Here is a 13,566-nt window from a genome sequence, read left to right on the forward strand (position 1 = left end):
TGAGAGAGAGGGGAGGCTTGAGCTCGCAATAAATGCTTTAAAAAAGCAAGAAATCTCCTCAATCCGTGAAGCTGCACGTGTATTTGATGTGTCATTATCTACTCTAAGTTATCGACTCAATGGCCGGACTGCTCGCATGAATCTACGTGCAAATTCAATCAAATTAACCCAGGCTGAAGAGAATAGGCTAGTTGAATGGGTGCTGTATCAAGCTAAATGAGGATTTCCCCCACGGCCGGCATTCGTTGAGGATACAGCTAATTATCTTCTTACTATACGGACTTCCACCACCTCCACCACTAACCCCCCCCCCCCCCCCCCCAGCGTTGGCAAGAACTGGGTGTCAAATCTAGTGGCACGCCATCCTGAGCTTCAGGCCTGTTACTCCAGATGCTATAATCATGACTGGGCCAAATGTGAGGATATAAAGGTTATTCAGACTTGGTTTAAGATCCTTGGAGGATGCAATTGCTGAGTATGGGATTCTGTCAGAGGAGATATACAATGTTGATGAGACTAACTTTGCAATGGAACTCTGTGCTACTACTAAGATTATTACTAGAAGTGAGTGCTATAGCCAGGCAAAGCTTCTACAGCCTGGAAATCAGAAATTAGTGACTGTAATTGAGTCAGTCAATTCATCAGGATGGACTCTATCTTCATACATCATTCTCAAAGGTCAGAATCTTCAGGAAGGCTGGTTTGAAGGCCTTCCAAATGGCTGGAGGCTTGATGTTAGTCTAATGACTAGACTACTGATGAAATAGATCTTAAATGACTTACACAGGTATTTATTTCAGAAGTAAAGCCATGTCAAATTGGCAGTTCTATTCTTCTTATTCTGAATAGACACAGTAGTCATCTTATTCTGGAATTTGATCAAACCTGCAAGATTAATGCAATTATCTGTCTTTGCATTCCTCCTCATTCATCACATCTTTTGCAGCCACTAGGTGTGAGCATTTTTTCAGTTTTAAAGCAAGTATATGGCAGTCTAGTCCAACAGCGAATGCGGCTTGGAATCAATACTATTTCCAAGATTGATTTCTTAGAAGCTTATCCTGCAGCCTGTGTGGAAGCTTTTAAAGCTCAGAATATTCAGAATGGCTTCAAGGCTACTGGAATAGTGCCATTTCAGCCTGACTATGTTATCCAGCAGCTGGATATTCAGCTCCGCACTCCGACGCGATCACCTAGCATATCTAGTACGTCCTGGGTTCTTCAAACACCTAGTAGCCCCCAGCAGTTGCAGCGGCAAGCAAAAAAGGTTAAAGAGCTTTGGTCAGCCTCAGGGCTTAGTGGAAGGCCTTGATCAAATTATCAAGGCTTGTGAATATAGCATCGTCAGCGCCACTATTATGAAGAAGCAATACCAGGATATATTCAATGCAAATGAGATAGAGAAGCAAAAGTGGAATAGGTCTAGACATCAAATCCAACACACAGGAGGTCTAACTAGGAATGAAGCTCAGGATCTTATTATTTCACCTGCTGCACCTGTTGAACAGGCAGTTATTCAACCCCATGAGTCTCAGTCATCTGAGCCTGCACCACGCCAATGAGCTCCACAACGCTGCAGTAATTGCGGCACTCTCAGGCACACAAGAATAAGATGTCCTCAACCTAGTGTAATTTAATTTAATTTAATTGAGTGTTGTGGTGTTGAGATAATTTGATTTAAAATCTAGTCAGTTGAAATATGTTGATTTGGTGTTCCGCTCGCTTGGGTGTTCCGCTCGCTTGGGAATTACGATAGTTAGTTAGTTCCCAGAGCTCGCCCAAGCAGAGGGACAACCAAGGAGCTTCACCTCACATATGCAGATACAGATATATGAGATAAACAGTTCATTTCGAAGCTGAGTTTAAGGCTTTAATGCCCTGGATATACACAATCATGGCCGTGTCATCACATCCAGATGATTTCTTTCGTACAACGTCAGTACCCTCTACAGCCATAGACATAGACATAGGCCGTTTGTGACCATGCCGACCATACTGACTGCCCTAGCGCTGCCGTGGAGGACTCACATCGCAAAGCCAAAAAGTCAGAGAACTTAAATGGAAACCCGATCAAGCTCAATAGCAAACTTCTGGCAATCGCTGCTGATCCCTCCAGCAGTCACTCTGTCTATGTCGCCGAGAGTGCAGGCCTTCTAAGGAGAGTGGAACTTGAAGTAGGTTAGCACACAACCCCCGCTAAAATTTACATATGGTATGGTATGGCAGACGGATACCTTTTTATTATCGCCATCACATTTCAAAGCCTAATTGGTTATCTATTTGATTTTAAAGTCAGGCAAAACTTCCGCCCTTTACAAAGGACCAACCGCACCCCTAACAAGCATCTGCCTTTCCCCCGATGGCACAACCATATATGCTGGCTGCTGGGACAAGACTATCTGGAGCTGGGACGTAGCTACGCGGCAACCGAAACAAAGATATGAGGGGCACACCGACTTCGTAAAGGCTCTAATTTCCCTTAGAGTTCCCGGTGATGATTTGCTGATATCCGGCGGGGCAGATACTCAAATAATTATCTGGAGCATACGTACCGGCAAGCGGTTGCATAGCTTCACATACTACGCTCTTGGAATACAGGACTTTGCCATTGACCCCCTGGTATCCGAAGAGGATCCGTCAGAGGTTACTGTCTTCAGCGCAGGAAGTGATCCAGCCATCTGCTATTTCAAAGCATCCTCTCCGATGAAGGAGCTGAAGCTTTCAGAACCCATAGTGGAACATAAAACCGGCGTCTTTAAAATTTTCTTCGACGCGGATGGCGACCTGTGGACAGCGTCCGCGGATAAAACTGCCAAGTGTCTAACCAGAGAAACTAAGTGGAAGCCGAACATGGTGTTAGAACATCCGGATTTTGTTAAGGATGTTGTCGTGCATGAACGGGGGGGTTGGGTGGTCACCGCATGCAGGGATGAAGAAGTGCGAGTATGGAATTGTGCGGTTAGTAGACTTGCTCTTGTTTTCTTTTTCTGGGCCTTCAGAATGGCGAAGTTGTTTTTAACTGACTGACGGCTCAAGACTGGAAAATTGCACCATACATACTCAGGCCATTTCGAAGAAGTTACTGGCCTTTTGTTAATTAACTCAACGATTGTTAGCATCAGTATTGATGCCACGATACGGCAGTGGTCATTGGACCCAGCCCAGCTCCAGGAGGCCAAAGCAAAGGCAGAAAGTTCGACCGAAGACAACGAGGTGGAAAATCCCCCCGAGTCATTGCTGACGGAAGAGGAGGAGAGGGAACTTGCTGAATTGATGGGCGATGATTAGGAATTGTAGATACCTTTTGTGTTTGTTGAGGGAAGGATATTCCCGATCACACCAGGATATTACATACGAATACTGAGAGTAGATTTGATTCGTTTCAGTTTCTAATCTTCTGAATAATTTTTCTCCTTGATCGCTATGAATTTGATGATATACACATGGACATATATGGGCTTGAAGTCGATATATTGTCTCTCTTGCAGTCAAGGTAATCCTTGCCTCCTAGATATCCTCATTCTATTACTTCCTATCACATACGAAACATAGTGGAATATAGGGCTTCCCGTCCGCTCGGCCTTACTCAAGCCACTATACAACGTGCCCAACCGCATGTCGAGCCTCCGAGTTGCTGCCGCTTCAAGAGTGATGGTCGCGCGACGCGAGGGTGAGTGCGGGTGAGTGCGGGCGAGTAAGGGTGTGCTGGGTGAAGACATGAAATCGAATTCATATGGCAATCCCCATTCCTCAAAGTCGTCAATCTCAAAAACGCAATTTGATGGAACACTGGAATCAATCATAAGCCAGGGTATATTCTGTAGTGGGTAAACTTCTTACAAGAAAGGTTGGATTGGGCTCAAATCATTTCCTCGAACCAGCGCACTGGGATAGTTGCTGCAGTGGTGATTAGCCAGCCTCAAAGCAATATCCATGGACCGGCTTCTGGTTTACGCACTCAGCACATTCTATTGCCCAGATACCTGTTCCCGTTCCCATATCAAGAATATCCCGAGGGTTATCACTTATGGGAGCGAGAAATAGTTCACCCAAGGCCAGTTCATATATCCGGTGCACCTGTGTCCTGGTCAGATTTTATGCAATGAGTGTCAAGTGTAATCATTCACCATGTCCATCCTATCTTTCTCCAGCTCATCGTTTGGCTACCAAGAAGTTAATAAACATGATTCTCCACTGTAGAGGGAGAGCGCTCACCAAATGGTATTTCCCTTCACAAAATGCATGATATGTTCGGCCATGCTGCTTAATTAGCTTGTGTAGGCCATGTCTGCTGTTGAGTTCCCCTTACCAGAGCTCTGAGATTGTTAGCTGGGATAAGCATTTCTGATGTGAAACAGGGTCTTTACAGATAATCGGTGACACTTGGTGTGAGAGGAATTAAGTCTTCTTCCCCCAATTCAGAGTGGTAGTCACTGGTACTGCCCGCCTCCGCCTCTTCCTCCTCTTCCTCTTCGTCCTCTTCCTCGTCTTTCTCCGTCTCTACCACATGGGAATGGTCCGTGGAAGGTAATATTTCTCCTGCTGTCCTAGGTCGACTAGGTAGTTTGACGGCCATACCGAAGAAAGGGAGGGACAATGAACATGGCTTTCAATGCTGTCCATGTTCGGGGGACGGCTTCCCCCTATATGTATACCACACTATGGGGAATTTAACACTGGAAACATCGTTTGTTCATAGAGAGCGACGACAACAACAACGGGTCTAGATTTTGGAACTGAGGAAAATAATCTTAGCGGCTCCGTTAACTCAAATTTGGTCACATAATGCTAATAATCCAATCAGTTAGAAAAGAATGAGTGAAAATTGTACCGGAATACTGGCGACAAGGCGCCCCCAGTTGTGCCACTCAGACACAGACCACCGTCGTGGGGTAGTTATGCATCCCCAGCGTCGTTATTTCAACAACAGATTGGAAATAATGGCCTGCTTCTAGAGCGCTGATGATGTCCTCTGCTGTGACCATCGCGGGTATACCAACTCGATGGTTTTGCACAGTACGCCCTCCGTTGATGTAACTATTGCTCTTCGCCAACTTAAACCAATATTTGCATGCCCATCAATTGGCTTACGTACGGTACCAGTCATTTTCATGCACTGGTAGCATTTCCGCCAAGCAACGACCTAATAGACTGCCACAGGATTTTATCACTGTGCATCAATATATCATATACATATGAAATTTAAACTGTGTTTGCCCATCTCAATAATTTCTCACTACAGATGTGCTATGTGGCATCCACCAGGTTCCATTTCCTAGCTAAGTCAAGCCACCAACCACCAATGAATATCGCGCAGGAAATGACGCAAAAGTTCACTCCTTCGTAGGGAATTGCTTTTGAGCTTCCATAACAGCACAATTAGGATCACTATGTTTCCATAGATAGTTCTGGATATCCGCCGGGCTATACTGGCAATCGGGAACTTGATTGGCGAACTCAGCAGCCATGTCTGCAAGATTGGTACGGCCTTCGTGGGCGTACATATGATGGAAAATCGATATTATTTGCTCCTTTGACGCCAGTGTAAATTTCACATCCATTTCCACGCGTCCCGGGCGGATAAGGGCCACATCAAGTTGATCTCGGCAGTTTGTGGTCATGACCAAGATTCTTCCGTCCGATGATGGGACGCCCTCGATCGCGTTCAAGAGGCCGGAGAGTGATACTTGGTTGTTTTGCCTCGCGCCGTCCTGCTGTATGGCTCGCATTTTCTCGCGGTTGTTTTAACCACGGCGATACGGCCTTTCTGTTTTCGCATACGCTGACTGCGCGTTTAAGAAACTGCACATGTCATTGTAAACTTCTTCCTTCCGCCCCTCTTCCAGGGAGTTACTTTTGAGCGACCGACGACTTGTGCCTTTGACAAGATGCCACGGAGTCTTAGTCTGGCGGACAGGCTTTCCTCACGGGTTGAAAATTGTAATGTAGGATTTATTCTTGGAGATGTGACATGACCTGGCTTCTGCAAGTAATCTTTGAATTGGCTTGCAGGACCAGCCTAAAACTCTCAGGCTGGAGGAGTGGAATATCCAGCTGGCTCTTTCGATCCTAATGTTGATGTTTTGGAGCATCCAACTCCCCCTTTCGACCCTTCTATGTATATGCAAAACGGGATACATGCAAATAGGGACTTTGGTAAATATACAGTCAATCACATCTCAATCAGTCACGCTATGTGCAAACGGAGGATCTACCCAATTTCAATGCTGACTGCCAAATTCTACTGGCACAGCATTACCAGTGTCAAGCCAACTGCCCTCATACCCGATGAATATTGACGTTAATACTTCCGATCTCAGCCCTACCGTGGACGACCGACAAAGAGACACACCAGTGTTGGAAGAAGCTCGCCAGTTCCGTCATGGTATATATATGTCCCGGGATCTAGGGACCCACCGGGAAGCAGACACGGGTCGCCAGATATTTTGTTCATCGGGATAATGTATTCAGGGCCGGTTTTGTTGGCGATGGGTATACGCGTGGAAATTCGCCATGCAGTGTAGCCGAAGTGTTTGAAGCGGGGCATTCGATTGGTGTGTGGTTTAGAAAGATTCTCACTTACGCCGAGCTTCAGTTCCTTTAAAAGAGGAACAACATAATCATTGAGGCTTTCATTCGCATATTTCACATTCCCATTGGTCTCAGTCATCTCAACAACTGCTTTGCCAGTCAAATGGCATCTTGTAACTTCTTGAGTTTTTCGTTTCCCCCTTCTGAAATTTGATGGCACTCTGTCAATGTAGGCATTATAACAAAATGACTTGTCGAAAAATGTGCAGTAGCATATATGGATCTGTTTGGCATGGTTAGGTTAGCCTGAATATATGTATTTTCAAGAGAATAAACACTACCTTGGCTTATGAAGCCTTAATGCGTATCGGGTCTCACCGGGAAAAACTCTCGAGTTTCTAGAAACTTAACAGCACCAGATATGGGGTGCAAAGCTCTCCTCCTAGCTTATCCGTCTTGATGAACATCAGTATTTGCTCCAGAACGGTGCAAAAATATCATATCGGTAAATAGTTAACGTAATCCACAAGCGAGCGGGCCACCCAAGCGAGCGGGCCACCAAAATCACCGTATAGTAATTAAGTAGATTTTAACCCAAAATACTCACACTCAACAACCCCTAATTAAATTAAATTATAGTACAATAGGACTAGGGCAGCTTCTTCTTGTATGCCCTACAATATGGCAGTTTGAACATGTTGGTGGCGCCCGTGAACATGGTGCTGGCTCTGGAGCAGCAGGATCAGGGGGTTGAATGACGGGCTGTTCAGCAGGCTCAACAGGTGGAATAATAAGATTCTGAGCCTCTTCCCTAGTTAGGCCTCCTTCGCGTGTAATTCTGCGATTAGATCTCTTGCGTTTTTGCTTCTCTTTCTCATTGGCATTGAATATATCCTGGTATTGCTTCTTCATAATGGTGGCACTGACCATCCCGTATTCGCAGGCCTTGATAATTTGGTCAAATCCTTCCACCAAGCCCTGAGGTGAGCTCTCAAGCCTCTCCCCCATGAGATTCTTGACCTTATTCACCTGTCTATGCAACTGACGCGGGTTGCTAGGTGTTTGTAGGATCCAGGATGACCCTGAGTTGCTAGATTGGCTGGCTGGGGGGGTAGGGGTTCGGAGCTGAATGTTGAGTTGTTGAAGAACTTGATCTGGATCAAATGGGGTTATTCCAGTAGCTATAAAGCCACTTTGAATATTCTGAGACTTGAAGGCCTCTGCGCGGGCTGCAGGATAGGCATCTAGGAAGTCTCCCTTCTTGATGGTGTTGAATCCAAGCCGCATTCGCTGTTCAACCAGACCCCCATAGGCCCGCTTTAACACCGCAAAAACGCTCACATCTAGAGGCTGCAAGAGATGGGATGAATGTGCAGGCATGCACAATGGAATAATCCTATTCTCCTTGCAGATATGGTCAAATTCAGGGGTAAGATGGCTGCCGTGCCCGTCCAGGATAAGAAGTAGATGAGTGCCAACCCTGCGTGGATTTACAGCTGGAATAAACAGCCTAGTAAGCCATCTGATTCCTATCTCATCTGTGGTCCAGCCATTAGAGCTAACATCAAGTCTCCAGCCATCTGGAAGCCCATCGAACCAGCCTTCCTGTAGATTCTGACCCTTAAGGATAATGTAGGGGGGTAGGGCCCATCCTGACGCGTTGACTGACTCGATCGTGGTGACCCATTCACGATTTCCAGCCTGTAGAAGCTTTGCCCGGCCGTAGCGCTCAGCACTGGTAATGACCTTAGTTGTTGCGCAGAGGCCCATTGCAAATCCAGTCTCATCAAAGTTGTAGATATCCTCAGCCAGGATCCCATGCTCAGCAATTGTATCCCCTAGAATCTTAAACCACTCCTGAATAACCTTCCTATCCTCACATTTTGCTCGTTCATGGTTACAGCGTCTGGAATAGCGGCATTGAAGCTCCGTACGGCGTGTAATCAGGTTTGACACCCAGTTCTTGCCAACGTGGGAGGGTGTGGTTGGTGTAGAGCGAAGGGTAAGAAGATGATTAGCCATATTCTCAACAAACGCCGGCCGGGGGGGTAATCCTCGTTTAGCTAGATCTAGCACCCATTCAACTAGCAGATTCTCTTCAGCTTCAGTCAATTTGATTGAATTTGCGCGTAAATTCACCCGTGCAGGTCGACCGCTCAGTCGATAACCTAGAGTTGTACGTGACACATTGAAATGACGTGCAGCTTCACGAATTGAGGTTATTTCTTGCTTTTTAATAGCAGATATCGCGAGTTCAAGTCTTCCCTCTATCTCTATAGAGTCTCTTGCTTTTTTTTTGCGAATTGGTGGCATAATCACGCGTTCAAGTGGTTGAGTAGTTAAAGTAGAAGGATTTTGAATTTGGTGGCCCGCTCGCTTGGGTGGCCCGCTCGCTTGTGGATTACGTTAGCGGGTGGGGAAAATTGCTGACATAGCAATCTTTCATCATGTGACAGCTTGTTTTCTTGGACATGTGTGGAGTCAAAGTTTGCCTTGGTTATGACATCGAGCCGATCTCTTAAATCCACCTGACCTTCTTCACACCTTTCAATCTTTTCCATCATTTCAGTCACTTCAACCCTTTGATCCGACCCGCGGTTCTTGGGCATTACTGTCACTTCCCCCTCAATGTCTCCGTCTCCATCTCCGTTGTCGCCATCCGCACGCCGTGGACGAACCGTAAACGCTCGAGCTCGCTCTAACCCGGATCGACAATCGGGTAGAAAGGACAATCCGGCGGAGGCAGCGATGTGAATCGGATAGACCATGCTGCTGAACCACCAAAGATCAAAAGCCACCCTTACTGTTCCCAGCAGTGCTTGCTGGGCCTATGAGATGATGGTCCGCTTGACATCTCCTGCCCGAACTATCTAGCTCACCTTACACTCTACTCGCAAGATCCGCCTTGGCTGATTTTATACCGTAGCTCAATCAGTGATAGCAATACTCAAAGCAGTTGTCTGTGATTCATGTTCGATGATCTTAATATAACGAAAGCATATGAACCCCTTTATCGTAGCGAAACTTGCGCTAGAACCCACTTTGCCTAATGAAATTATTGTACATTATATCCATTCTGGGTCAAAATGCTTCCGTCCCACAGCTCGTCCTCCATTACACAAAACTGAGGGTCAATGCAGATGGAATTACCTCCCTTTAGATAGATAGATTCAATCCCTCAATTACACTTGTTTAACTGTACATTCCATATGACAAAACTCAACCGTCTGTGTTCTACCTTCTGTAAAGATACCTTCGATGGTTTTGCATGGCCTTCGCCTGCACAAGCCCTATATGGAGAACAGAACACAAGCGGCGCATGGTCAATGATCTGAGGCGCGTTTAATTTTCGAGGAATTTGGTTTTGAATGGGGCCGGGCTGGGAATGCTCGGAGAAGCAGCGGAGAATCGTGAGGTGCAAATAGAGCTCGCACTTCAGGTGCATTTGTAAACGAACTTGAGCTTTACTGCTTCTACCCATCGATTTGTTGGAACAGTTTCTATGAGCAGATGATCTAGGATTAGGATCCAAAAATGGATGATCGGAGGTGCGATTGTGTTTGTCCATTACTTAAAGAGAGATATACTTTTGCTGCAAAGTGCTTTAGAAATCTATATCACAACATCCGGAAAGTTCCACTTCTTTTAGGAATAGAGATTCAATGGTGGCATCACGCTGTAAGATCACGGATGACTCTGTAAATTCCCAGAATTGAAATAGAGTGTGATAAATTAACTAACTTTCATGGACCACTGAACTGTCAATGGATGAATCCTCCGGCTGCAGCGATTCAGTTTAATGTCTAGTTGAATGAACAAGAGTTTCTTTTCTCCCTTTTTTATCCTCCTTCGTCTAGAGTAAGCCACCTGGAAAAACATTTTTCCTAGCCAAACAATTCCAAACTGTAAAAGCGTTGGAATCTGGACATGTGTGAGGCTCAAGTGTAGTGATTACTAATACCTGATGTTCTTCCCCTCTTGAGTTAACAACCTCACGAACATCTTCTGCTTTATTACTTTGCTTATTGCTTATTGCACTGAATACCTTTGCCTGCCATGTATAATGGCCGACGACGAGATTCAGAGGCTGCGCCAGCTTTTGGAGGATGAGAAGCGACGTCGGCAAGAAGCGGAGCAGGCTCAACGGGAAGCGGAGCAGGCTCAACGGGAAGCGGAGCAGGCTCAACGGGCATTAGAAGAACAAATACGGCCCTTAACACTCTTTGAATATCTTGATGCCTGCCACACTTATCTCTTTGGGGGTCTTGTCCCTGGCAAACCCGACCATTCAACCAAAGGGAATGCTGACAATGCTGATGGTAAACTTTGTCCTCATCGCATCCGCGAATGGCTTCCGTTTGCCGATGCACAGACGAAAATATGGGCCCCGTTGCTGAATGATGAGAATGAGGGTTTCATTATGCAGCGCAAATTTGACTCCTTACATGCAATTATGGCTATGGGAAAGAAAACAAGAAAAAACATTCACTCAGAAATCGACCTTCGCTATTTTCAACGGGATGCCATCACAGCGCCCGTAGGGTCGGTAATAGAGGTCTTCTTTGAGAATGAGCAACTCCGACAGTTATTTGGGCTTCAGGGACAAATCACCTTTGAAAACCACGCAAATACACTTACCAACAGTGAGGAGGATGAGGGAGTTGTGGCGCGTCCATCAAAGCTCCGGAAAGGAACTGGAGGGACTGCAACACCTACCCACCCTCCAACTTCCGCCCGACCTCTGGCAGATGAGTTTTGCATTTACAATAAAGGTGAGAATGTCAAAATTCCTGCCTTGATTGGTGAACTCAAGCCACCACACAAGCTCCCACTGGCAATTATTCAAAACGGACTTCAAGAAATGGAGCTTGCTGGGATAGTCGAGCGACATCATGATGAGACAGAGGAAGTTCGGCATCGTCGTTTGGTCGCTGCAGTCATCACCCAGGCGTTCTCTTACATGATCAAAGCCGGTGTTGAATACGGGTATGTGAGCACTGGCGAAGCATTTATTTTCCTTCACTTCAAAGCCGATGAACCAGGGACGGTATATTATTATCTTTCAGTCCCCGAGCAAGATGTGGGCAAGGAAACTGGATTTACTGGAGAGGCCGAAGATGATGACAACAGGTTACATATGACAGCAGTTGGGCAGGTTCTTGCGTTTGCACTTCGAGCAATAAGGACTACCCCTCATGATCAAAAATGGAAAGACTGGGCCGCGAGTCAGTTGAATACGTGGGTGGTTACAGAGGAAGATTTATATTTGCCAACGCCGGAAAAGGACGAGAAGCCTCCAACACCTTACAGGCCACTGAAAAGTGCTCAGATCTTTGTCAGGAATAGCCCTGTCCGCACCCGATCGAAGGCCGCCCGGTCAACCTGCAAACCAACATCTTTATCGCAGAAGAGCAGTGGGGACGATAGCAAGTCTGACCCTGATTCTCCTAGCCAAAGACCTCGCCGTCCTGCGGATGTCATGGTTGTGATACCTCCGCCTCCTAACCGTGTATCATCCTACAAGGGCCCGGTTTGTAAGGATGGAACTCGGCGATATTGCACGCAAAAATGCTTGCTAGGTCTCTTGAATGGTGGCCCGCTGGATAGGGCCTGTCCAAATGCCAAAGAGCATGGAACAGAAGTCCATAAGATCGACCACCCCACTTTCCTCTCTCTTCTCATGGCACAGATACTACAAGAAATAGTAGATCCTTGGACCCAGCCTCTGGGTTGCGAATCGCTGCATAGACACGGTGCTCGTGGTGCACTGTTTGAAGTCACTCTTTTTCAATACGGGTACACTCTTGTAGGAAAAGGTTTTCCTCCGGAGTTTGGCCGCTACCTCAGGCATGAAAAAGCGCTCTACAACCAGTTGCAGCCAATCCAAGGTGTGCATATCCCTGTATGTCTTGGCACAATCGATGTGTCTAAGCGGCCCATGTTCTACGACGGAATTACAGACATTCCCCACTTTTTACTTCTCGCCCACGCAGGCACTGAAGTCTTAAAATGTGATGTTGCAGATGTTCAAATTGTGTCTGCTGCATCTGAGGCATTGCAGGCCATTCATGCGCTGGGTGTACTACACCATGATGCGGAAACAAGAAATATGTTTTGGAGTGTGGAAGGTCAGAATGTGCTGGTAATTGATTTTGAAAGAGCAGAGATTCTTCGCCCTGAAAGAGCGCCTTTAGGAAACACATCACCGAACCAGAAGAGAAAGAGGGGGGTCGAAAGTATGGGTGGAGAAACAAAGCTGGATGTGAGACATAAGCAGCTTGACGCTAAATTTGAGAGAGAGCTGAAGGCGATGGTGTGGTCCTTGAATACATATCTCAAGTCTTGATAGTGTCCCTGCCATTGTGTGCTTTGCTGTTGTCAATATTGGAGGGTGTTGTACGCAACTCTGCTCACACCTCCTCTATCTTCCAGTGCCAGTCCCTGATTGCTTGATCTGTTTGTTTCCCTGCGCTTGATGGTGCTAGCGTCGGCTGCATCAATCATGAGTCGCCGTTCCCTTTCTGAAATACCATCAATCGCCTCCTGGGTCCCGCAATCAGAAGAGTTACAGTCCAGAACGAATTGAAAGCTGCTGTGACAGCGGTCTTTCCTATCTGGGTAGGAACGGTTGACTGTCTTATGAGTCTTGAAATCAGCCAATGTAGCGTGGAATGGCTTGCGACGGCTCTGTTCAACGCCAAAGTGAAACAGGCGGATCAATTTCAGCACGCTGTCCTAAACGATGTCACTCTGATCATACCTAATTCCGAAGCTACTTTGAAAGGAATCTCGGATGAGGCCATCGCTAATGTATTTGGTCCTGAGATACATGATGCAATCACTGAAAGTCCTATACGCAGATTGGAGGAATGCGTGTAACGGAATGTGTGTCAATGATACTCACAAGGGATGGGGCTATTATCAATCTGACTCTTGGCTTAGACGGAGGAGTTAAAATACAAATCAAGCTATATACCAAGAATGCTAGTTGTGCCGTTGTTATACTACGTTACTCTTCCTTCACTTTCCCGTCGG

At 46.3% G+C, this 13,566-nt stretch overlaps 4 protein-coding genes across 4 annotated transcripts; 2 read left to right on the forward strand and 2 right to left on the reverse strand.

Moving 5' to 3' along the window:
* Positions 1 to 1,894: 1,894 nt before the first annotated feature.
* Positions 1,895 to 3,288, forward strand: PADG_02925 (uncharacterized protein; the record flags this gene model as incomplete). Its single annotated transcript, XM_010759893.1, has 4 exons — positions 1,895 to 1,935; positions 2,009 to 2,174; positions 2,293 to 2,958; positions 3,037 to 3,288. The coding sequence occupies 4 exons, from the start codon at positions 1,895 to 1,897 to the stop codon at positions 3,286 to 3,288; spliced, it is 1,125 nt and encodes a 374-aa protein (XP_010758195.1).
* A 200-nt stretch (positions 3,289 to 3,488) lies between these two features.
* Positions 3,489 to 4,576, reverse strand: PADG_02926 (uncharacterized protein; the record flags this gene model as incomplete). The annotated part of the gene is made up of 6 exons (XM_010759894.1): positions 3,489 to 3,789; positions 3,841 to 3,897; positions 3,959 to 4,077; positions 4,128 to 4,163; positions 4,216 to 4,288; positions 4,368 to 4,576. The coding sequence occupies 6 exons, from the start codon at positions 4,574 to 4,576 to the stop codon at positions 3,489 to 3,491; spliced, it is 795 nt and encodes a 264-aa protein (XP_010758196.1).
* Positions 4,577 to 5,333: 757 nt separating this feature from the next.
* PADG_02927 (uncharacterized protein) lies at positions 5,334 to 5,729 on the reverse strand (the record flags this gene model as incomplete). Its single annotated transcript, XM_010760355.1, has 1 exon — positions 5,334 to 5,729. The coding sequence occupies one exon, from the start codon at positions 5,727 to 5,729 to the stop codon at positions 5,334 to 5,336; it is 396 nt and encodes a 131-aa protein (XP_010758657.1).
* A 4,865-nt stretch (positions 5,730 to 10,594) lies between these two features.
* On the forward strand, positions 10,595 to 13,410 carry PADG_02928 (uncharacterized protein; the record flags this gene model as incomplete). Its single annotated transcript, XM_010759895.1, has 2 exons — positions 10,595 to 12,870; positions 13,197 to 13,410. 2 exons carry the CDS (start codon positions 10,595 to 10,597, stop codon positions 13,408 to 13,410), a joined length of 2,490 nt encoding a protein of 829 aa, XP_010758197.1.
* Positions 13,411 to 13,566: the final 156 nt, after the last annotated feature.

The sequence above is a fragment of the Paracoccidioides brasiliensis genome (assembly GCF_000150735.1).
Source record: "Paracoccidioides brasiliensis Pb18 unplaced genomic scaffold supercont2.3, whole genome shotgun sequence".
Lineage (NCBI taxonomy): Eukaryota > Fungi > Ascomycota > Eurotiomycetes > Onygenales > Ajellomycetaceae > Paracoccidioides > Paracoccidioides brasiliensis.